At 35.3% G+C, this 26,242-nt stretch overlaps 1 protein-coding gene across 9 annotated transcripts in view; it reads right to left on the minus strand.

The window, feature by feature from the left end:
• Positions 1–22,110, minus strand: part of PIK3R4 (phosphoinositide-3-kinase regulatory subunit 4) — a 68,760-nt gene extending 46,650 nt beyond the window's left edge. For 2 of the 9 annotated variants that reach the window (XM_079101542.1, XM_079101550.1), the window contains exons 1-6: positions 21,592–22,079; positions 19,910–20,683; positions 11,787–11,920; positions 8,944–9,526; positions 5,412–5,546; positions 3,570–3,791 (exon numbers count right to left, since the gene is read on the minus strand). In XM_079101542.1, coding sequence (XP_078957668.1) covers positions 3,570–3,791; positions 5,412–5,546; positions 8,944–9,526; positions 11,787–11,920; positions 19,910–20,642 — 1,807 coding nt within the window. In that variant the 5' untranslated portion in view covers positions 20,643–20,683; positions 21,592–22,079. The other 7 variants (XM_079101543.1, XM_079101546.1, XM_079101544.1 and 4 more) reach the window with 7 other exon arrangements.
• Positions 22,111–26,242: the final 4,132 nt, after the last annotated feature.

Below are 26,242 nucleotides of genomic sequence, written 5' to 3' on the forward strand. Positions count from 1 at the left end.
ATAAATATAAAATAGGTATGAGTATAATATATGTACAAAAATAGATCAATGGAATAGAGTATACCCCCAGAAAAGTGACTATAACAGAGGAACAAAACAGATGATAAAGAAAATCACAAACCAAAACAAAATGTTTGATAAATACCATTGGGGAAACTGGCTTCGCTTATAAGAAAATAAAATTTAGATTGTGCCTTGCACCACGGGGGGGGGGGGGGGAGGGGAAGCAATTAAACCAGCAAATTTCCAAAATAAAGTATTAAAAAAAGAAGAAAAGCACACAACAGATTAATTCTGGAACGGGATAAAAGCACAAAAGTTAAAAAAAAAAAAAAAATCACAAAAGACCAAATATTGATTATATAAAAATTGTTTTAAGAAAATACATAAAAACAAATAAGTTAAACTGAGAAAACTGAGAAAAGTATGTCTTCAAAATGATAAAAAGTTAATGCTCATTATGTATATATAAAAGACAAAAAAATTAACACACATAAATACCTCCATGAGAAAAAAATGGGTCACATTAATGAATTAAAAAACATAAAATAAGAAAAAAATTTCTCATTTGATAGGTAAGCAGAGAAATATATATAAAACAAGTTATCATTTTATCCTTCCAGCAAGCACAGATTAATGAAAAGCCTGTTCCTTCCTGGAAGGATGTACATTTAATGCTGATGGGAATGGAAAGTGACATTATTTTTTTGAAAAATTTAAATTTAAAATGTGACAAGAGTCTTAAAAACATTAGTATTCTTTATCTCAGTAAATAAAGTATTTAATTTCTATCCTGAGAAAAATAATCAGAAATAAATACAATCATGTGCCAAAAATAATGTTTAATCAACAACTTATGCAACAGGATTATATCACCTTGTGACATTACAGACAGCCCTTAGCTTTTGTTAAGTACACCCATTTGAAAATGATGAGATCACCTAAGGATGCATTTCTGAGAATGTAACTCCATTAAGCAGCACATGACTCTACTTAAAAACCTAAGTATTTTAATTAAATATGTAAAAGACTATGCATAACGTGATTAAAAATAAAAATAATATAAATTTTCAGTAAGGGTTAAATGAATTGATAAAATTATACAATGGAATAATTTAGATCTACTAAATTATGGTTTCAGAGAATTCTAATGATATTTAGATATTGCTTAGAATGTTACTAGAAAAGTTCTTAAAATAATAAATTAAAATTAAGAAGTACTATTGTACATAGCACTTATAAATCAGGCACTCCTACATATGTGAATTTACTTTATCTTCACAACAACCAACGAAATGGATATATATCTCCATTTTACAGACAGGGAAACTAAGGCACAAAAAAGATTCAAATAGCTTTTCCAAGAACCACAAACTAATAAGAGACCAAGTTAGATCTTGAACCTCCAATCTGTTTCCACAGCCTGCTCTTGACCATTAGTATATACAGAATGGGACAGATGGGACAGAAAGAAAAAAGAAAGAACTGTAGGAAAAAACACCAAAACATTAACAAGGCTGTAAGTGGGCTGCAGGATTAGAAGTATTTGCTTCCTTTCTTGTTTTCTGTAGTCTCCAAACTTTCTATAGCATGTATGTATGGCTTTTATAAATAAATAAAAAATATCAATGAAAATTATTTTTAAATGAAAAAGAACTAATATATATTTCAAAACACATATGAATTGACCAATAGATGGGGGAAGTTCTGGGAACTGCCTTTTTTCCAAGAAAAGAAATAAGATTATCTGGAAGGAGGAAAAGAGAGCAAGAAAGACAAAAAGATGTGAGAAGCAAAGTATAATATATTCAGGAACTGAGTTGGATAGAGTCCTGGATGCAAATCTGACATGCATCAATAAACTAATCCTAAAATAAAAACACAGATGTCAGAAAAGAGAATTACAGTAATTTCCAGAAATAACAACACATGAAAAAGCAAGCATTTTAAACAGTTTTCAAACCAGAAAAGTATCCTTTTTTCTCTAAAACATTATATGATAGTATTTACAGAAATAACAATCTCATTGCCACATAGGTTTCTTTTTTATTTTTTTTTAATTTTGTTTATTTTTATGTTTTAGTACCAGAAATTGAACCTGGGGCTTTACCACTGAGCTACTTCCTTTTATTATTATTATTATTTAATATTAATAATATAATTTAATATTTTTTTATTTGTTCTGTTTAGTTACAAAGAATAGAATCTATTTTGATATATTTACACAAGCATGGACTATATCTTCGTCTAATTTTATAGCACTTACTTTCTTACATTACTAGAGGCCAAAACTTAAAAGCCTTAGCTTTTTCTACCTATTGAAAGAGTTTGGATAACCAGCCACAATTTCCAATGTGTAGAATCTTTAACCTTTTGGAAGTAACGGATAAGCTACTACAATCACATGGGAAATAACAATTGATATAGTAACATGGATTTAGCATATATCATAATCGACCCAACCTAAAATTGAAAAGATTAGAACACTTAAGAAGAAAGGGATTAGTTATTATTCAAAAAATATTAAATCCTATCTCAAGCATGATTTAACCCACTGAAAACAAAATCTACTTCATTATTTATAATTCTGAATCTAAATGTAATAGGAGTTATATGACTAAAATACAAGATGTCTGTCTGGTAAATTTGAAAATTGAGGTTGCAAAAATAAAAGAAAAGCTGCTGAATTTTTTAAAAAAATTTCAGTCTACACAAAGCCAAGCTTGTAAATTTTATTTTCTAATAGACTGATTTTCAATCATAATTATATCTTAACTATTTTCTGATTCTAAAAGTAATGCATATTCACTGTAGAAAATCTGACAAACGGGAAATATAGAGAATAATTACCTACTATCTCAGATTGAGAGCTATCACTCTTATTCTTCGGTGTAATTGTCTTTTTTACAAATGTAATCTGTTTTTGTTACATTTACACAACTGGAATCACATTTTAAGACTCACAACCTACTTCAAGAACTTTAACAAATATTTCATGGTATTTCCCAGGTGATTATTCTTTTAAAACACAGATTTTAATAACCACATGCTATTCCTTCACTTGGATGGATAGTTCAATTACCAGCCCTTTGATTAACTAAAATACAACATCCAAATGCAACATGAAAACAGACAGAAGTATTAAGAAGTCTCATTAATGAATTTTGTAATAGTATTACCTATCCTTCAGCTTGAATAAAAGTATGTGAAAAGATAATTTATTAATCTTAAATATGAATTTTATTTTACTTTTCATATTGGGGATTGAACCCAGAGGTGCTTAACCACTGAGTCATATCCCCAGCCCTTTCATTTTTTATTTTGAGACAGTGTCTTACTAAGTTGCTTAGAGCCTTGCTAACCTGGTGAGGCTGGTCCCAAGTCATGACAAAATGAATTTTTTTTAACTTTTTAGGAATAATCTTTTATCATTGTAGAGTTTTATCTAATTTTAAACACCAACATCTTTTCCTCAAAAGATTCCAAGTTGCAGAATTAGCACTTAATTTATATTAAACAAAAACAATTGTTTTAAAATTGAAACCTACATTGACTTAACAAAAACATACCCACTATACTATCAAAGAAAGCTCCACGCAGATGCCAATCATTCTTATCATTTAGGAAAGTGATCATATGGGACAACAAAACATCATTGGCTTTCTGACGTCCAAAGAATACACATAGCCGTGTTATTCCATTTTCCATTAAAGTTTGTTTCACAATATTTTCTGGGTCACTTAACAAAGTGACAACTTTCTGCTGGACCATTTCATGTAAGGCTTGGAGTTCTGCAAAAATAAGGAAAAAAAAAAAAAAAAGATCAAAAAATTTTCCCCTTAATATAGACTGAGGTTTCTTTTTTACTCCTTGGAGTAATAGGATGGTCACAGAAGCCACCATGGAAAGTCTAAAACCACTATGCTTTCCACTCTTCAATTCTGAAGGATAGGTAACGAAAATGGAAATTGAAGAATAGTCTAACAAGCAGATGCTATAAGCATATTACTATTTCACTAATTAAATATCTATGCTTATAAGCTTAAGGAGAAAATTAGAGGGAAGTACCAGAAAGGAGACATTACTCCCAAAGATAACTTAATCAAAAGCTGGAAAAGACCAGATGTCTCTGGATATAATTAATATGGTACTAAGCAATGTTTAGAAAGCATTTTCACAGGTTGATTTATTATTTTAGAATGCCAAAAAACATACTGCCGATTCTGTCAAGGCTTCATATCATTTGTTCAGCTGCCTTCCCTGACCTTATTTTCTACTCACCTACCCCTTTTCATTTATTCCTTTAGTCTCTCTTCCATTTACTAAAATGTAAGTTTGAGAGTACAGGTCATTCTTTTATTCACCATTACACCCCGAGTGCCTAGAGCAGATTCATAATCGCCAGATGCACAGCATAAGTTGAGCAAATATGTGTTGACTAAATGAAAGAAAGTGGAAGCTACTCCTGCTCCATCCAGCTACTACCAAGAGAAAAGGTAACCAGGTCATTATGCAAAGTTATATGCTCACAATAAGAAAAACTAGATTAACTCCTCAAAAGTTTCAATATCTAAATTCATTATCTAAAAAGGTTCATTTGCTAGCTCAGTTGTATATAGCATAAAAATTCATATACAAGACTTCTTTAGTTGTCCCCAACTAAAACCACCTTGGAGCAGATATGATTTTACTTCTAAATCTTCCACATGAACATTAGCTAAAAACCTGTCATAAGTTGTGTGGAAATCTAAGACAGAGACCAAGTATAGTGATACACACCTGTAATCCCAGCTATTTGAGAGGCTGAGGCAGGAAGATTAAAGTTCAAGGCCAGCCTCAGAAACTTAATGAGACCCTGTCTCAAAATAAAAAATAAAAAGGGGTGGAGATGTAACACAGTGGTAGAGGACCCCTGGGTTCAATCCTCCATAACCACTATGAAAAAACCACTAAGAAAAAAAGAAAAGAAAATCGAAGATAAAACAATAAGTTTATCATTACATCTGTTCTTTAAAATAAATGCAATGAGTTTTGATAAGTAAATCTCAGACATATCATATAAAAGCAGTCTGTGACTGAGGACACTCAAAATGTACTCATAAGAAAAGGTTTAGATTCTTTAGATATATAATGTTTACATTTTTTGAGAATTAAATATTTCAGCTACCTTAACTGTTCACATATATCAATTCAGCTGGAAAACAATTAAGTCTGGAATCTATGGTATTAAGCTGATCATTTTCCAACTAGATAATAATGTATGTAACAGAAAAAAACAGTCACCAGGGACCCTTCCTATCCACATATCTACAATTTCCTCATCTTTCATGAAAACTATAAATGACAGTTTTTACAAGTTAGCAACAGCAATTCATTCTAACAGGAATTCTAAGAGAAAAAAATTACACAACCTGTATCGTAATTTCCATTTGAATGTGTAACTTCATCTATTTCTTCACTATTAGGGTCATTTTCCATGTTGAGATTCTTTAACTGTACTAATTCCAGGAATCTCAGAGCTGTTTCTGCCAGTAGAGCTATGTTTTCTATAAGATAAAGAGGGAAAAAACTTATAATAATTTCAACCTTAAATTTTTGTGATACTTATAACTTTTCCTAAGTCTTTAAGATTATAAATAATAACCATGAAACTAAGGGGAAACCTAGGACTTTTCAATTTAACACCTAATCAAATTTTTAGTAACTAATTTCATAATCTACAACCATCTCCAAACTCCCAGTTTAGTAATGAAACATCAGCTTTATTTAAAAATACAAAAATAACCCAAAATATGGTACCCTAATATGAGGGAAAATTCTAAAAAAGCATCATCCTTCTACAAAGACCTATCCTTTAAAAATTATCTTGACAAGTTCAGAGATATTTATTAGACTAACATAGAAACATTCACATTAAATTAACATTAAGCTGGGCTTTGGAATCAGAAACACCTGGGCTCAAATCTGTACCCTGCCACTTACTAGCTTGCTGTTTAAACAATCTGAATCTTGGTTTCTTCACACATAAATGGGAGTCACAGCTACCTTAAAGAGCCACTGTCAAACTGAATCAATGACTGCTTTGCAAGTGATACTCTGAAGTTCTTAGTGGAACAAAGTAATTTCTGCTGTCACATTTGCTATGGATTATATCTGCTCTTCACTTGTATTTTCATTTTTATTTATTCCTGAGTATCCTCCCTTGCATTCTTGCTTCTGTGCTTAACATACGACAACCAAAGACTATGTACTCCTTTACTTCTTAGCAATGAATAGAGCACTGAGCATAAATTTTAGCTACCTTAAACTTAAAACTGACTTCTTCCCTACTTTTTAAATCTATGAAATTAAAAATGCACCCTGTAACAGTTGAAATCTTTGTCTGAAACAGTGATTCTCTTCATCTTGGGCTCTCATTCTCCACCACTCCAGGTTCAACACTGCCCCGAACAGACCCAATATTTACCTTTAAGTATGCAAGATTTTAGTGCCCTATAATGCCTATTCACCTTATGACAGGGAATTTCTAGGCCATACACTTATAAGAAAGCAGAATTCTAGATAAATATCCCAACTTTAAGAAGATAGTTGTTCCTTGGTATCCACAGGGAAATGGTACTAGATCCCCTTTTGGAAACCCAAATCTATGGATGCTCAAGTCTCTTACATAAAGAAGCACAGTACCAATATAAATCTATGCACGTCCTCTCATGTACTTTAAGTCATCTCCAGACAACTCTAATGCCTATATAATGCTATGTAAATGCTATATAAATAGTTGTTACATTATATTGTTTAGGGAACACTGATTTTAAAGGCTGTACATGTTAAGCAATCAATAGTCAGCTGAATCCATGGAGGAGGAACCCATGGCTATAGATAACCAAATATATATCTTTATTAGGAAAAGTCTCTTACTTCCATGGGCACTTATAAAATCTGAGTAGATCTATGATTATTTCCCCATGCAGGTCCATAAAAACAATATACTTGAAAGTTCATTTTAAACGAGAGAAATCTATACAAGCATCTTTGAGATAAAAAAGAAAAACATCACAATGATTTTAAACTTCATAATGAATGTCATGCATGGTTTAATTATACTTAATCACACAAGTTCAAATAGACTACTGGCTCTGACTCTTCCTTTAAAAGGCTTCTTTATCAAGCCCTGGGCCGTGAAGGAACAATGCAAGGTGCTGACAATGACCCTAGGTTATCATGGACTGTCACCATTAAGATCAAGAAGAAGAGAAAAGCAGACTGCTTTGAAATCAGTATCTAGTCCAGCAGCTCTAACAACTGAGAATTAGACCACATAGAGTTGGATAATGTTATTTGGACTCTTCTAATCCCAATTTCCTAACCTTTAAAATGAAGACACTCAGTGGTTGAATGCCCCTGTGCTCAATACCCAGTTCTGGAGGTGGGATGTGAGTGGGGGCAGGGAGGGAACTTATTCTGTCCCATTATTCTTTACCTTTGCATCTTTGTTACTCCTAACACTTATGTTATCATTATACATTGATGGGTTTCTTTACTTGGGAATCATCTCTTCCACTAAAGTGTTGACTCCATGAAAAAAAAAAAAGAATACACTATAACATTTATTGCCTGAGGCTGCTTCAACTCACAACTAATCCTTGCAACAACCTTGAGCAGTAGGTTCCTTGACACCAAGGAGGTTCTGTAATAAATAGCAGCTATTCTGATATGGTTAACAGTAATTAGATATCAATATGTTAATATGGCACCTATACATCAAAACACATGGAATACACTAGGCCAAAAACAAGATCATAAAACTCTGGTAAGAAAGATATAGCTTATTTTTAAAAATTTAGAAACTTTTATCTTACTTGATTTTATCTGTTCCATTATTTATATTTGCCAAATAAATTATAAATATTCTTGTTATAAATAATAAGCTCTATTGTGTCTTAAAGAAATCCTGGATTTCTAGACCTAAAGTTTATACCTATATAATTATAGAAACCAGAAACCAGAAATAAATAGGGAGAGAAAAGTATAAATAACTAGATACGTATGGAAAAAGAAAAACACTCCAAAACTATCAAACCCTTTGTGGATGTGCCTAGAGATAAAACTAGCATCTAAAGACCATTTTTTTACATGTTCCATTAAATCCGTGGCAGGCAAATCATAAAATGAATAAACTAAGCAAGTTTCTTGCAAAAAAGTGAAAAAAATATGAGTCTATACAACCCATGTACTCTCTACAAAGACCTCAAAACAGAAGCTCTGATATCCAACAGAAAACAAAATATAGAATTATGTATATGTTTCAGGGACATTTTCCATGCTAAAATAAGCATTTAGAACTAACTTTGGGAGCTAAAAATATGAATCTCTATAATTGCACCTTTGAGTAAGAATTAGAAGTGAATCACTAAGTGTTTATAACATAACCATCTCATCACAGAAAAACTATACACCCTAAGTACTAGAGTAACTGGAAGAACGACCCTAAAATTCAGAAAGTATGCTGGTTTCTTTCAACACAAAAATACTCCAAAAAACTAACTTTTTCAACAGCAATAGATTGTTATAACCTAAAACTAAGAGCCACACAAGTAGATTTGTTCTAAGAAACATCGTAAAAGCCTAGACTCTAGATCAGAAGCACATAGTTGTAAACATTAGCCTTATTCCAAGTTAGATATAATACTACCAGTAAAATCACAAGACTTTGTAGTGTATACTTTTTCACTTGTTAACTGTAACCACTTCAAAAATGGAAGAACACACAAAAGTTGAATCCCAGGAATAAGACTAGCTATAAATATATTAAAATTTACACAGATAGTTCAAAGAGCCAAGCTCACACTTAGAATTTCCAAAGAAATCTGAAAAATCAGAGCTATTCTAGTCACTGACTTTAAAAATACCTGAGTAACTATAATCTGGACAATAAAATCTTACCAGCATAGGCTAGTCTAACTATAGTAGCATCATCTTGGGCTAAGTGGGCTATGCCTGGCAGAATGTATTCTGGATAGATATTGACATCATTGCGAGGAACCTCTTTGACAAGAGCAAGAACTTTGGTCAACGTCCTCAAGGCTTCAGCCCTCACTCTAGGAACAGAGTCATTGCTGAAATGCAAAAGATATGGAGTAATACGATCCAAAAGGATTTCTACACTTAATCTTGGGGCCAAATGGAGAATAAGTTCCAAAGCAGCAAGTTTGGAATCACAGTATTTAAGAGTCTGTAGGCAGGATGTTATAACAGACACCAAGATAACCAGCCCATTTTCCTTAGGCTCTCCTTCTGTTTTTTCTGGTAGATCATGTCCACAGAGATTGTGAATAATGTTGCCCAAATCCTTCCGTATAACCAGAATACGCTCATCTGCAGAGAGAAAAGTTTCCTTAGCAAACTGAGCCATGTAAGGCTGAAGGAAAGTATAAAATATTTCAGGGAAGGCATTGCCACGCTGCTGCTTTAAGTAATCTTCAGCCTCTAAACGTTTATCTGGCTCTCGATGAATCATCTGAGTTACCTATACCAAGGGGAGAAAGGGAATAAAAATAGATTTAAGAACAGGAAATTAAACCAGATGAAAGTTATAAGGGCAATTTACATGTGATTTAAAGGGGTTCTGAGGTAATTCTATCCTCAATCTTTACCTGACAAACTACTTTTAGAATGTAAATACTAAAAAATATGCAACTCTACTATCATCCTAGAAAGTAACAGGAAATTACATACTAATGTGTTACAGAGTCCTGACATATAAAGGGGAGGTTATACCATGTTCAACATTTCCCATATATTAAAGTAGGGTAATAATATATTGACACCTACAACTGAAAGATTCTTAAACTTTTCTGAGCAGATGATACCACTGAGGAACTAAGAAAAGTAATGGATCTTTTCCAGAGGAAAAAATATGCATGCAATTTTGGCAAATAAAAATTATTTACAATTCTGGAAGGAATCACAGAACCCCTGAAATCCACTTATATATGCCAGGTTCAGAGCACTAGTTTAAAACCTGTCACAAATCTAAAGAAAAAATACATAGTTTAAGTACATCTGTAGGATCTGGTCAAAAAGGGGAATACTTGGAGGGTTTCTGTTTTATTTACTCTGCAGTACTGGGAATTAAACCCAAGGCCTTGGGCAAGGCAGGCAAGTTCTTTACCACTGAGCTTACACATCCCAGTGGAATCAATGATTTAAATTTTTCAAATAATGTAAAAGATGGACTGGAGGTACAGTTCAGTTGTAGAGTGCTTACCTAGCACATGAAAGACCCTGGGTTCAATTACTTACACTCACAAAAAATAAAAATAAAAAATAATGTAAAAGACATGTGAATTTCTGTGAACACTAGAGATGATACATACTTAATCTGAATTTATCCTATGTTTTCTAGCACCATAAGGAAATAATTTTTTAATTTATGTTTTATTAGAGCATTGTAATTATACATAGTATTTGGGTTCACTCTGACAAAATCATACATGCAAAGAAATTGACTTCAATACCCATTCCGCCCTCAACTTTTCCTGCTCTAATCTACTAAACAGAAAAAAAATTTTTTTAAAAATAGCATATAAACTCTCCATTACTTAAAGATATAAATATCATAAAAATGTATCTGGTTATTTGAGCTTTCTGTTTATATTCTAAATAAAAACTCTGCACTGAACTTGGGGGGATCAAATGTACTAAATGGAAAATAACCTAAAACAATTACTTCTACATTTGGATTAAGTCTTAAAGATTAAATAAATTCACTCCTTTCACAGTTAAGAAAATGTAGGCTCAAAGACATGAAGTTACTTAACCAAATTAATAAGAAAAGTGTCACATCCAAAGACCAGAAGAGTTAGGAATGCCAACGTCTAACTGTACTATTCACTGCACATGAGCTAAATTGGCTTCCTCTGAAGCATCTTGTTTAATATTTGCCATGGTTAAGAGAAATGAAAATATATTCTATGTTTCCCTACTGTCTTAAAGAGTATTCTAAATTCACCATCATCCTTTCCATGACTCACAGTCATTATCACTAGCATTAGTTACTATATGACTAACTGAAAAAAGATGTCCTCAACTGGGCACAATGGTGCACACCTGTAATTCCAGTGGCTCAGGAGGCTGAGGCAGGAGGATTACAAATTTAAGGCCAGCCTCAGTAACTTAGCAAGGTCCTAAGCAACTGAGCGAGATCCTGTCTAAAAATAAAATATAAAAACAGCTGGGGACATGGCTCAGTGGTTAAGTGCCCGATTTCTGACACACACACCCCCCCCAAAAAAAAAAGTACTCAAACAGTAGTGCATATATATGTCTTGAGTGACCTCCCATAGAATTCCTTATGCCTGTTCTGCTACACCAATTTTTGATTCTATAACTCCTCTTCCAGGCTTGCCCTAATTCAATTCTATATGAAATGGTCCTTCGCTATTGTATTATATTCAAATTGATGTTCCCTATCTCTTCATTTCTTACTAGCAAGCTCTATGTATAATCTCTTCAAACTCCAGGCACCTACTTGCAAATTTATCTAAAACATAGCTAAAGATTATAAAAGAAGATAGATGGATAACAATTCCCTTTTCTTAAGTCAAATAATCTCTGCACATAAAAGGAAAAACAACATATTTCTCCCTAACAAAGTAACAATAGGCTTTAGTAGTCTATGTTTTACTGCTTTTTTCCAAATTTGTACATTCTGAGAGCAGACAAATGCAAAAGCAGGGACACAGTCCTATTAAAAAATCTATGGTAAATATCTGTAGCATAGTTACCAATTCTCTGATACTGCGATCTTCAATTTTATTTAGCACTTGTTCAGGAAAAAAATGTCCATTTCTATAAGCCAAAAGTTGAGAGAGATCAAACAATGGTACACCTTCTGTAAAAAGTTCAGCTATCACACAACCTGGAAAACAGTGATATGATTCCATTAGAAATGAGGAGCAAGAAATCATGCAATGTAGACCAGAATTCAGAAAATTCATAAAACTCAAAATACCAAGCCCAAAACAAAATGAATCAAAATTTTTAATAAAACATATAACTATAATCAAGTAGATATCTATTGCTTGATCATCAGTTTCTAAAATATAAAACAAAAAAGGGGCATTTTTCTCCCTTTAAATGTAAACTTGTGTAAATGTAACTTATGTAAAATTACTTCCCAGTTCTATAATTTAAAATTGTGACATCATATAATGTATTTTATGTAAATGCACATAACAAAATAAAGTCACCAGAAACTGTTTCTAAGTACAGATTTACAGACATTAAATGCATAAGGAACTGCTAAGAAGTTACATCTGATGATTCATTTATTCATCATTAAACAAGAAGTTATTAGGTGTCTACTACACTAGGCACCAGTAGTATATAAAATACCTGCCCTCATGAAGCCTTCATTCTAGGAAGGGAGAGAAAAAAATGAATCAATGAACAAATACAAATGTGAAGTGCTAATACGTGGTAGTAAAATCTGAGGTGAAAGAAGAAATAATTCAATTATTTTACACTAAGATAATCTTCAAACCAGAAAATTTAAAAAGCATCTACATTACCAAAAGGACAAAACAAATTCACTGAATCATTATATGACATGCATTTAAGTCTTAAAGAGACCCTTACATAGCCTAACCTCACAGTCTTCATACCTGTGGATGCCTCTGCATGAAATACTATTCTCCCAAGTATCTGGGTGGCTTAAACCTCCACCCCAGAACTTTACTCAAATATAATCTTAGCTGCCTTTCTTGATCACCTGTTTAAAACTGCAATATCCAACACCACACCTACCTCATTCTCCTTACCTGGCACATTCCTTTTTCCCTATAAACTACCATGTTACCCCACAACATCAATAGTTAGATTATATGGTGTTTCTTCATGGTCTATACACTCACTAGAAAGCAAACTCCATTAGGAAGAGATATTTATTTTGTTTACTGAAAAATAAGATAGTTTCTGACACATAAAATCCAATAAATTTGTTAAAATTAAGTGCCAAATTTTAGAGTAAAAAATTTCATTTTTAGAATAAAAAATTGCTATGCTATTTAAAACACCATAATTGACAAGGCAACAGAAGGCTCAATGCTATGCTTTGGATATTGGTTTAAGAGTCTCCCAAGCCTTCATGTGTTGAATATTAATCCACATTGTGAGGTATTAAGAGGATGAAAACTATCTGATTATTATGTTCAAAAGTGGAGCCTCTGGGAAGTAATCTGGATTCAAGTCATTAGGGTAGAGCCCTCATGATTAAATCCTGGTAGCTTCAGAAGCAAAGGGAGAGAAACAAGATACACAAAGACACAAGTACACACTCCCTGTCTCTGGCCATATGAAGCCCTGCACCACACCCCAGGACTCTGCCAGCACCTTGACCTTGTACCCCAAGAATCATGACCAAAAGTAAGCCTCTCCTTTTTTTTATAAAGTAGTCTGCCTCGTGTATTCTGTCAGAGTAGTGAAAAATGAACTAACACATTCAGTAAATTTAAAAGGAATGAAATCATACAATGCCCTTCAACCCACAATAAGAAATGTGTAACAAAAGAAAATTGTAAAATTCACAAATATATAGAAATTAACATATTCCTAAATGGATCAAAAGAAAATTATAAAATACTTTGAGATGAATGGATGAAAATGCAACATAAAAAACTTAAGGGATATAACTAAAGCAGTAGAATAAATGTAACAATAAAAGTACCAATATTAAAAAAGAAGAAAGAGCTCAAAACAATCTTAAGACACAAGCAAAAGAAAAACCAACATAAATACAAAACATTCCCAAAATATAAGCAAATCAGATCTAGGATTAAACACTATAATCAAGTAGAATTTATTCTAGGAATGCAAGCAAGTCCTATGGATGAAAGCAAAAAATGAATATATCACATTAATGTAATTAATAATAGGGAGACACAAAATCATCTCCATAGAGACAGAAAATACATTTGTAAAATCCAACACTTTCATGGTAAAAGTACTCAACAAAGAATACCTATAAAAATATCACAGCTAATAACACACTTAGTAGGGAAAAATTGACTGCTTTCTTCCTAAGATCAGGAACAAAACAAAGATGTCAGCTCTCATCACTTGTATTCCATACTTTAGGTTCTAGCCAATGAGAAAGTGAAAAAGATACAGAATGGGAGAAAATACTTGCAAATAATTTCTTTAATAAAAGACTCGTATCCAAAATACATAGACTCTCACAACTCCAAAATAAGACAAAATTTTTAAAAGGATGAAAGATTTAAACAGAGCTTTCCCCAAAGAAAATATATGAATTGTCAACAAGCATATGAAAAGATGTTGGGCTGGGACAATGGTAGAGCACTTGCCTAGCATGTACAAGGCACTGGGCTTGATTCCCAATTCCACAAAAACAAAACAAAATGAAAAAAGATGTTTATCACTAGTAATTAGGGAAATGCAAATCAAAACCATAATTAAGTACTATTTCACATCCACTATGATTGCTATTTAAAAAGATAAGTGTCAACAAGGATGGAGAGAAACTGGAGCCTCAGACATTACTGGTGGAAATATAAAATGGCACAACCACTTTGAAAAAGTCTGGTAATTTCTCAAAATGTGCATAAAATTATTATATGATCCTACAGTTCCCCTCCTAGGTAAGTTTCAAGATGTTGAAAACAAGTCCTCACCAACACCTATACATGAAAGTTTGTTCACAGAAGCATTATTCAAAAAAGTCCAAAAGTGGAAACCACAATGTCTATCAATTAAAGAATGGATAAACAAAATGTGGTGGACCCACACAAGGGAATATTATTATTCAGCCATAACATGTTACAACATGGATGAGCCTTGGAAACAGGCTGAGTAAAAAAGAAGCGCACAAAAGGTCACACATTGTATGACTACGTTTGTATGAAATGTCCACAACAGGCAAAACTGTAGAGAGATTTAATAGTTGCTAAAGGCCACAGAAAGGGAATGAGAAGTGAATACTAATGGTTTTTGTTCTGGAGTGATGAAAATGTTCTAGAATTAGTGATAATGGTTATACAACTCTATAAATATATTAAAAACCACTGAATTATACAATTTAAAAAGGTAAATTTTATAGTATATCTCAGTAAAGTTAGATTGTTTTAAAAGAGCATATGCTCTTTATGCTTCCTTTTATTCAAGGAAAATTGAAAAATATGTATGATGTGTATACATATATTTGTATATATGTGTGAATGCATATGTATATTTTCTCCTTACTTTTAAGAAACGAAACAGCAAAGACTAAAACAGAAAACAATGAAGTTGGTTACAGATACTGAGAGGGGAAAATGGGGTAGAAGGGATACTTCCCTTTTAGTGTGATTTTGACTTTGGAAAGCATACTGATGCTCCCATTCAAAAATTAAATTAGCTGGGTGCAGTAGCACACACTTGCAAATCCAACAGCTTGGGAGGCTGAGGCAGGAGGATCCAGAGTTCAAAGCGAACCTCAGCAAAAGTGAAGCACTAAGCAATGCAGTGAGATCTTGTCTCTAAGTAAAATACAAAACAGGGTTGGGGATGTGGCTCAGTGGTCAAATGCCCGAGTTCAATTCCCAATAACTTCTTCCCCGCAAAAAATTAAAGTAAATTACTAAGAATGGGAATGAAAATAAATTTAAAAACAGTAAATCTAAATGTATTTCAACAGGATACCAAACCACAATAAAAGAAGATCAAAATGGAGCTGGGCATAAAGAAATTCTGACCCATCCTTATCCAAGAGTAGGTCATAAGACCCTCCTCATTCCAAAGGGGTCCTGCCTCATAACCTTGAAGGAGGAATTCTACACAGAAGGGCCAAGAAGAATATCGAAGCAGTCAGTCCTTCCTGGGTATCCCCACACGTCTACTGGCATTAGATTATACTCTTTATCCAATCATATTTTGACACAGTTGTCCATGCTTCAATCTTGCCCATGCAATGAACTCAAAAAAAAAAAAAAAAAACCAAAAGGATAGGGTTCAGATAGCTTCCCAAACACATAAAAGGTTCCTGGAGGGTGGCATGCCCAGAGAGGGCATGGAAGCTTCCAAGCTTCTCCCCACACCTCTGTTTACTGTAAGACCCAAGAAGCAGGACACTCTAATAGCAATAAGCACTATATGGCAACTTTTAATATCATTCATTACACACTGAAAGAGCTAGTGTTCCTTGGAGAAATATCTGGTTCCAGTGCTGGGACAAGGTAGAGTCAATGTCATGGGCCACAAAGAAATGCTGAGAGAAAAAAAAAAAAAAATGATGAGTATGTCACAAGGACACAGGAGTCAGGTTCAAAGAGGATTCCACTGGCCAAATCTGAAACACCCAGCACACCAAAATAATTAAGCAAAATAAGAAATACGTTTGGCTAAAAAATTAGTAATTAATGAGCCCCTACCAATTATAAATAAATGGGAAGAGCAGATACTACAGTATAGTAAAATTTGAGGTCCTACTGGTAAGTGTAGAGGAAATGCTTGAGTTGGAAAATCATTCTTTTTGTACCATCATACTAAAGACTAGATCAGGCAAGAATCACTAGTGGATACCAAATGGATGTTAAGGTCCAAATTGTAATGATGGACAGGGCATTTCTGTGTTCTTAGATTTACTCCCATAGGTTGCTTATTAGTTGCAAAGGACTGAAAAACAAAAGGTAAGTACAGAGGGGGAGAAACTCAGAAAGACTTTGATCAAAATTATATCACCAGGAGACATCATTTACCTCCAGATGTGATACTAAAAAAACATCATCACCTATGCAGTATTCCTACTTAGAATAACCTGAATCTGGTCATTGGAAACATCAGATAAGACCTAAAGAAGGACTATTCAATTAAAAAACAGAAGGGGAGCCAAGAGGGAGCCAGGTGTCGTGGTGCATGCCTATAATCCCAGTAACTTGGGAGGCTGAAGCAGAAGAATTCCAAGTTCAAAGCCAGCTTCAGCAAGTTAGTAAGGCCCTAAGCAACTTAGCAAGACCCTGTCTCAAAATAAAAAATAAACAGGGCTGAGGATGTGACTCAGTGGTTAAGAAGCCATTGGGTTCAAAACCTAGCAGCAAAACAAACAAACAAAAAAGAACAATGGTAGAGTGAATGCTTAGTTAGCTGGAGTTCAAACCCCAGCACCAAAACTACACACATCAAAGAAAGAAAAAGGGATGCAGGTGAAGAATGGGGAACAGGGGGACACAGGGTACATATAAAATCTGGTGAAAACCAAATAATTTCAAGCAGGCCTCTACCCATGTATGTAACAAGAGTCAGAATATATACACTTCACTTCTCCCAAACCAGTAGCCAGGAGCCATGAATACACATCTTAACAGGTGTGGGGAGTAACATTCCGAACTCAAAGATTCAAAGTTTAAGAGTTATGGAGATAAGATAGAAGCCATCCATCTATTTCTCAAAGGAACAGAAAGGCCTACCTTCAGCCAAAATAATATAGGACTCTTTAGTTTGGAAAAACAAGTCCCAGGTAAGAATTTTGTTGAAGTGTACAAAACTATAAAGCACACAAAAAGGATCAACATAAACTAACCAGTCCTTGAAATTTTAAACCCTATAAATGATCCCCTAAAGCTAGAAATTAATATTCCTTCTTTAGGTGTGTTATCTGATGTTTCCAATGACCAGATTCAGGTTATTCTAAGTAGGAATACTGCATAGGTGATGTTGTTTTTCAGTATCACATCTGAAAATAAATGATGCCTCCTGGTAATATAATTTTGATCAAAGTCTTTCTAAGCTAGATACAAGTTAATATACAAGTCAATAATATACAAGTTAATAATATACTTGTATAATACACAAGTTAATAAGTTTAAAAAGTAAAAATTGCTCAAGAAAAATTAAAACAAATGTATTAGTACACAAAGTTGGAACTCTGAATTCGATAATAATTTTTTTTAAATGAAATGGAAATATGTTCCACATGGAATGGACTAGGTCCACTCCAGAGACAAGTGGTTCACCCAGAGTTTTCCGCATGGCAGGTTTTTTATTTGGTCTGGAAATCTCCCTCTTCAGGTTAAATTTTTAATCCTATTATACATGTTGAGTATCCCTATCCAAAATGCTTGGGACCAGAAATGTTCCAAATTAGGAGGGTTTTTTAGAGTTTGGGCTATTTGCATAGACTTTAGTACTTGAATATCTCTTATCCAAAAATCCAAAATTCACAATGCTGTGAAGATTTTGGGTTTTCAGATTAGGCAGAGTCAACCCATATTTACATCCTAGAGGCTGAATCTATCTGATCAAGAAGACTCCTCAGGGTTATACTGGGAGACAGGTTAATGAACTGAATGGACCAACATAGGTACAATTCTAAGTAACAATTATTACTCATTCTCCTAGATGAAACAGTCTTTTTCATTAATCATGTTACTTTTCCTAAATCATCTAAACTTTGGTTCAATTTATATTTTTCCTGTAGTAAACCTATGGGTAAAAATAAGGTTACATCAAACCATCAAAAGTTACCAGAAATTACACTGATGTTAGAGTACTATCTTCAACCCACTTCTGCTCTCTATCACAGAAGTTCCTATATAACCTGGAGCCCCTGGCCCAGATTCTTGTGGTCTGTGTATGTGTTTGTGTAGTGTGTGTGTGTGTATTAGACACACACATATATATATTTATGAATGCATGGTACATTTTTCCACAGACATAGTCCATTGATTTCACCAAAATTCTTTAGGAGATCCAAAAAGAGATCAAGAATCATTTCTCTACAAACTCTACTGGCTTATAAACTCATTCCTTTGGCTACAAATACCATTTCTTAATAATTCCCAAATATTCACCTCCACCTCCAATTTCTTCTATTCACCAAACTTTCACAGCCTATTGCATGCACGTCTCCCAACACCCCCAACTTAACATCATCTTCCTACCCTCACCTGTTCTTCTTCGTGTGTCTCCTATCACAGGACCAACAATGCCATCCACTCAGTTTCTCCAAGAGGAAAAGGAGTTGAATGTTCTTGACTTTGTCTTCCAATCACAAAATCCTAAGAATTCTACTTACTACCCCTTAAGCATTACCATTTCTGTCTATCCCCTCCAACTCCGCCATAAACTAAAGTCAGGCACAATCATGTCTTACCTGGATTGTGACAGTTTTCTCCTAAATTGTTTTCCTATCTCCAGTGTGGACCACCTGCAATCTACTCCCCATGCTTTATCAATGTTTTGTCTAAAACACATATCTAATCAGCTAGCATGGGCATGCCCTCTCTTACCTATATTCCTGATACACTAATCTACTTGAAGTGCCCTAACACATCAGTACATCATCCTTCGGTCATTAAGCCTTTGTACAAACAAGATTTTCTGCTTGAAACAAATTACCCTACCAAAACTAACCCCTAATCATCCGACAGGTCTCAATTTAAAGACCAGTCTTCTCATAGAGAACTTCCCTGATCTTGCCGCTCTACCCATCCAATCCCCATGTAAACTTAATTTAAGCACCTATGTGTTTCAATAATACCCTATGCTTATCACCACCATAGCAAACACCAAAGTGAAATGTCATCTTCAAAGAGGAACATATATTATCCATCTATGTCAAAAGCACTTAGAACACTATATGACACTACACTAGAATTACACAAATACTCTTAAACGTTTAAATGAATGAAATGTTCTTTGCATCTTCTGGGTATTTAAAATGGCCAATGAAGGAATGATGCATCTACCTAAAACAGAACATTAGACATATGAAGAAATTAATCTTTGAACATCTGGCAACTTAGGAATAAACTATATTTCTACAGCTTATTTTAACAGTTTAAAAAAGCTTAATGAGCTTTTAATTTGCAAATGAGGTAATTTGCAAATAAGCAAATGTGACTAACTCAAATACCTGCTGAAAAGATGTCCATTGCTCTCTTCAATTCTCCTCTTGTTCTCTGATTGCTATTTAAGTCTACAAGTGGAGTTGAAGGATCTCTCATATATTCTAATTCAGTAGCAAACATACCACCATCAACAAAACGTTCAGGAGCAATGTAGCAAGTCCTCCTCCGTGAAGTATCAAAGAAATAGTTGAAATCTGCTGGGTTGTCCTCTGGAAGATAAGTGGGTTTAAAACTGGCAAAATCAGTTAGAAGAACCCAATTCCAACTAGTAACCATCACATTCTCAGTCTTGATGTCCCCATGACGGACTCCAGATTTGTGTGCCTGGTCCACAGCTGTCAAGATCTGGAAAGCGATCCAACGTTTCTCTATGTTATTTAAGAATGGACGGGTACTGATGCGATCATAGAGGTTGTCTCGCACATACTGCCTAAACAGCATAGCTGCTTTCTCAGATGCTTTTTCTGCTGCTTTCTGGAAAGGCAGACAGTTCTGTGCAGAGTGAAGCCTGATTTTGAGTTCCTCCAGTTCTTGTTTATAGCTGGTTAATGGCAATGTGGGATCCTGAATTGCAAAGACCTTCACAACCACCAGGCCTTCTCTATGCTTTGCTCGAGCAACTTTAAAAAATCGAGTACTTCCCAGGCTCTTATCATATTCAAAGTCGTGGATGTCGGAGAAGTAACTCTCCACAGAAAGGATCTGGGAAGGAGCAATGCCAGCAAGTTGATTTCCCATGATGGCAAGTACTTCTGGGTCAGTAAGTTAGGACACAATTCCTATTTAAAAGAAAACAAGAGAGGGAGAAGAGAAGAAAGGAAGAAAAGGAAGAAAAGAAACAGTGAAACAACTTGGTCTCTTCCAGAAAGATAGATGTACAATATTTCTCTTCCACTGAGGGCATAATACCTAGCTTTCTGAGCAATCTCTAAATTTCAGACACAGGTATCCTTCTATTTTATCTAAAAAGATGGTGTTATTTCATGTTGTCCTTTCCAGGAGCTCAAATGTACTTAGATAGGTCCCTTCAACATTAAGCTGAAAATGTTAAAATGTGTATTTACTGGTATTTGGATTTGAAATATTCATGAGCTCTTACTGTCCTTGGGGCTCTGAGTGTCACAAAAGTAAAATATGACACAGCCCTTGCCAAGCATTTGTAATTTTCTTTGGGAGAAGAAATAGGCACATTAAAAACTCACAACTAAGAATCACCTACTGCAGGTGATTATCCTGAAAGGGTAAGGATAAGAGCCACAAAATCAGTATTTCCTGGGCTCTTCCAGTCTAATTCCAGTGTGTCCTCCCACCTATGTAAAACAGAGCGGGGTATAGTGGCACACGCCTGTAATCCCTGCGACTCCAGAAGCTGTAGCTGGAGGATCAAGTTCGGGCCAGCCTCAGCAACTTAGCAAGACCCTGTCAAAAAATATAAATAAGTAAAAAAGGTTGAGAATGTAGCTCAGTTGTAGAGCACCCCGGGTTCAATCCGCAGTACCAAGAGAAAAGAAAAATCAAATAAAGCTCCAATTCCTCTGGTTTGCAAAGGAAACCAAGAAACCCTGCCAGACACATTAAAAAAAAAAAAAAAAAAAAGTAAGCCGAAATACATATTTGCCCAGGGTTATCAGGTTTGCAGAAAATTAAAGTCCCCCACCCCCAGCTTTACGCACATATAAACATTTACCCTACGACTCTGAGAACTGTCAAAAATCGCTGGATAGCTCACAGTGGGGTCATGGCAGGACACCTGGGGGCCTGGGCGTGAAGGGCATCAGCCGCTGGGAAAGTTCTCTCTCTAAGGGATCTTCCTTCAAAGGCAGGACGTAAGAAGTTGGGGAAGGAATGCAGAAATGTCCCAAACTCCTCTCCGGCGGTCCCCAGAAGAAAGACGAAGGCACACTGAAAAGATTCCACAAGATACCCAAGTACTTGCCCCCGCCAACCCCCTCCTGCCCGCCCCGGGGGCCCCACGTCCCCAAGCCTCGCTTCCTCTCGCACCGGGGTCCAGACCCCTCCGAGCCCTCTTCCAAGGCCTCACCGCCCGGCGGGGAGGTGGAACCGGGGGTGGGAGCGGGGAGTTGCTGGAGACCGCCAGCCAGTTCCAGGAAAACACTACTTCACCTACTTCAGCTTGCAGCAAACGCCGAACTCCCGGGAAAACAGCCGGTCTGACCTCACTTCCTGTCGCAGAGCGGAAGTGACGCATGAGGCTTGAGGAAGAGCATACTAGGAAACTGGTTGCTAGGAAACGAGGGAGAGGATGGGCTCAGGGAGACAAAAAACGGGGATGCGCTGGCTGAGGAAGTTAGAGGAAGAAAATTAGATTCTTTCATTCCCAAATGCTGAGAGTTCAAACATACCCCAGAATCTGCTCGGACGCCTCTTTATTCCCAGCTCACTGGGACAGAGTTTTGTTTTTTTTTTTCCCCTACAATTTTTATTGGTGCATTATAGTTGTAATAATGATGGGATTTGTGTTACATATTCACACATGCACACAATAACAAAGTAATTTGGCCAATATCATTCCCCAACACGTCTGCCCTCCCTCTCGTCCTCCCACATCCTTGTCCCTTTTCTCTATTGATCTTCCTTTGATTTTCCTGAGGTCCCCCTCCACACACACACACACACACACACACACACACACACACACACACACACACACTTTTCCTTTTTCCTCGCTTGCTTCTGAGAGAAAACATCCATCCCTTGACCTTCTGAGTTGGACTTATTTTGCTTAGCATAACCATCCCTAATCCCATCCTTTTTCCTGCAAAATGACATAATTTCATTTTTCTTTATGGCTGAATAAACCTCCACTGTGTATATATACAACATTTTCTTTATTCGTTCCATAGTTTGGCTATTGTGAATTGGGCTGCTATAACCATGGATATGCATGCATCGCTGTAGTATGATGACTTTAATTCTGTAATGTAAATACCAAGGAGTGGTATAGCTGAATCATATGGTAGTTCTATGCCTAGTCTTTTGAGGAACCTCCATACTGATTTCCATAGAAGTTGTGCTAATTTATAGTCCCACCAACAGTATAAAAGTGGATAACAGAATTCTTTAAGAAAACTCACAAGCATGTTTAGAAAAGTTAATATATGCCAAAATGAATTTTTAAGAGCCTTATTGAGATAGGATTTACATACCATAAAACTCACCTGTTTAAAATATACTAATCAGTGGGTTTTATCTGGACATTTCATGTATGTAGCATACAACATATAGTCCTGGTGAATTTTTTTCCTTGTACTAGAGACTGAACCCAGAGGTACTCTATCACTGAGCTGCACTCCAAGACGTTTTTTATTTTTTATTTTGAGACAGGGTCTAGATTAATTGCAAGAGACTGGCTTCACACTTTGTGATCCTCCTGCCTCAGTCTCTCCCGAGTCACTGGAATTACATGCATAGGCCACCACGCCTGACTTGTGACTGACTTCATTCAATTTACCTCACATTTTTGAGGGTTTCTTTTTATTGCTGATATGCCATAGCATGTGTGAATTTAACATATTTTGTTTATTCACTTGTCAGTTGGACCTTTGGGTTGTTTCCACTTTGGAGCTATTATGAACAATGCTGCTAGGAACATTCATTTATGTCTTTGTGTGGTCATATGTTTTCATTACTTTAGGGAAAAACCAAGGAGTAAAATTGTGGGCTTTCATAGTAACCCTGTGTTTAACATTTTGAGAAACTGCCAAACTGTTTTCCAAAGTGCTTATACTGTTTCGTGTTCCTGCCAGCAATGTATGAGGGCTCCAACTTCTCTATGTCCTTGTTGACACTTGTTGTTATCTTTTTTATTATAGCTATCCTAGTGGGTGTGAAGTAGCATCTCATTGTGGTTTTGGTTTGCATTGTGCAAATGACTAATGATGCTGAACATCTTTTCATGTGTGTGTTGGCCATTTATATATCTTCTTTGGAGAAAAGTAATGCCTATTTAAATCCTTTTATTTATCTCTTAATTTTTGAGTTATAAGAATTATTTATATACTCAGGATACAAGTGTCTTATCAGAAATATAATTTGCAAATATTTTCTGGGTTGTCTTTTCACTTTCTTGATGTTTCACCAAATGTTTCAAACCAAAGCTATTTTTTTCAGTACTGGGGACCGAACCCAAGACCTCACACATGCTAGGAAAGTTTTCTATTACTAAGCTACATCCTCAGCCATTTTTAAAAATTTTATTTCTAGACAGGGTCTCACTAAATTGCCAAGACTGGCCCTGTACTTACGTTCCTCCTGCCTCAGCTTCCTGAGTAGCATGCATCACCATACCTGACCAAAGCTGAATTTTTTATCATCCCTGCAATATTCCCATCCATTATATTTCTAAAGTTATAAATTTAGAAATTAAGTCATCCTTGACATCTTTCTTCTCTCTCCCTCCTTAACCCTACCTTCCCTATTCCTTCCATTCAATGATCACCTGCTGCTGTCGAGTCCACCTTCAAAATTACCATGAATCCATTCACTGCCATCTTTCCAGGGCCTAGGTCAAACAACTATCATTGTCATTATTATGAGATACCTTCCAAGATCACATGTTGAAAGCATGGTCCCCTATATAGCAAGGTTCAGAGGTAGGTCTTTTAGGAAGTGATTGGATCAGGAGGTCTTTGACCTAATCAGTGGATTAATGAAGTGGATTAATTCATTGCTAGCTGAATGGATGACTGGGAAGTGGAACTTAGTTGAAGGAAGTAGGTCACTGGGGGTGTACCTGGAAGGACTTATCTTCTCCCAAGTCCCTTCCATGGATCCTGCCCTGCTTCCTGACTAGCCACACCCATCTGCCATGATGTTCTGCTACACCTCAGGCCCAGAGCAATGAAGCTGGCAAACGATAAACTGAATTCTCTGGAACCATAAGCAAAAATGAATTTTTCCTCCTCTAAGTTGTTCTTGTCAGGTATTTTGGTCACAAAAATCAAAAGCTGATGAACATAGTCATGATACGTAGATTTTGAAATCTCTGCAAAAAAGGCATTACTTGTCACAAAATTATTTTCCTATTTTTCCCATGCATTCTTTTATGTTTCATTTTGTCTTTTTGGATTTCTGAAGTGTTTATCCAACATTTGGTTTTTTCCTGGAGAGACAGTTGCCCAAAAACGTTAGCAAGTAATTGTTAACAAGTAATCCATTTCCCCCCACTTATTTGAAATGTCCTATTTACCAGGTACCAATTTCCTATAAATATTTTGGTTTTCTGGATTTTCTCTTCTATCCATTGAACTGCTATTTAATTCATCTTCCAGTCCAGTTGTAATAATTATATAACATTTGAATATCCAATGGGGCAAGTCTTAGAATGATCTTTATTTAGAATAAAATTATAATCATAAGATATGTATGCATATACCATTCTAGAAGCTAGTTCCCACTTTTAAACTGAAGTTTAAAATCCTTTGCTTAGCCCACAAACCCTGCATGATTTGATCCCTGCCTAACTCCCCACCGTAGCTGGTGCCACTCTTTGTCCCTCTCAATCCCCCATATTGGCCTTCCTTTTACTCCTAACTGTCAAACTTCTTCGAACTGCTAGCCCTTCACACTTACTCCTCCTTCTGCTTATAATGCCCTTTCCCCTTCTTTTTATCAAAAATCTGCTTATCTTCTAAGTCCCAGATTAAATGCCTGCTACACAGGAAGGTCTTTCCTGACTGCCCTCCATATTCATCATAGCACATATTATCCTTAAAATCATTTGATTTGGGGAAGGTAACTTTATGTCTCTTTCTCCTCCAGACCATAAACTCCATGAGGGTAGTGATTGTGTGAATCTTATTCACCAGGGTATACTCAGTACCTGAAGTATACCAAATGCAGGGTAGACATTCAACAGATAGTTAGCCTTGCCCCAAATGCATTCATCTGCCTGATCTCTAGTCATGCGCAGCCCTCCTGGGCTGCTTGTAATCCTGAGGTGTTCTCTTGAACTCTGTTCTCTTTGCATCCTAAGAAAAAGAAATAGAGGGAATCCCTGATGTAAACAACACCTTCCAGTTAAAAGTAAATATTTTCCCTTTTTCTAAAAGAATGCCAGCTGATACATTTAAAATGGTGCCATTTTGTTTCCTGCAGGGTAATAATTAGTAAAGATCCTCAGTAGATTCTAAACTCTTCTTTTGAAAGGTTGTAGGGCAACAAGGTACTCTCATGGTGCCCAAGGAATACCTAAAGATTACATTGTAAATTAAAATGGTGGGGTAGGAAATGAAACTTTTATACTGAAAAGCTACCAGTAACCCTTTTATCAGAAATCAAACTTAATGTCACTAATACTAATTCACAGATATTATGAG

Source organism: Sciurus vulgaris (genome assembly GCF_902686455.1).
Source record: "Sciurus vulgaris genome assembly, chromosome: 10".
NCBI lineage: Eukaryota > Metazoa > Chordata > Mammalia > Rodentia > Sciuridae > Sciurus > Sciurus vulgaris.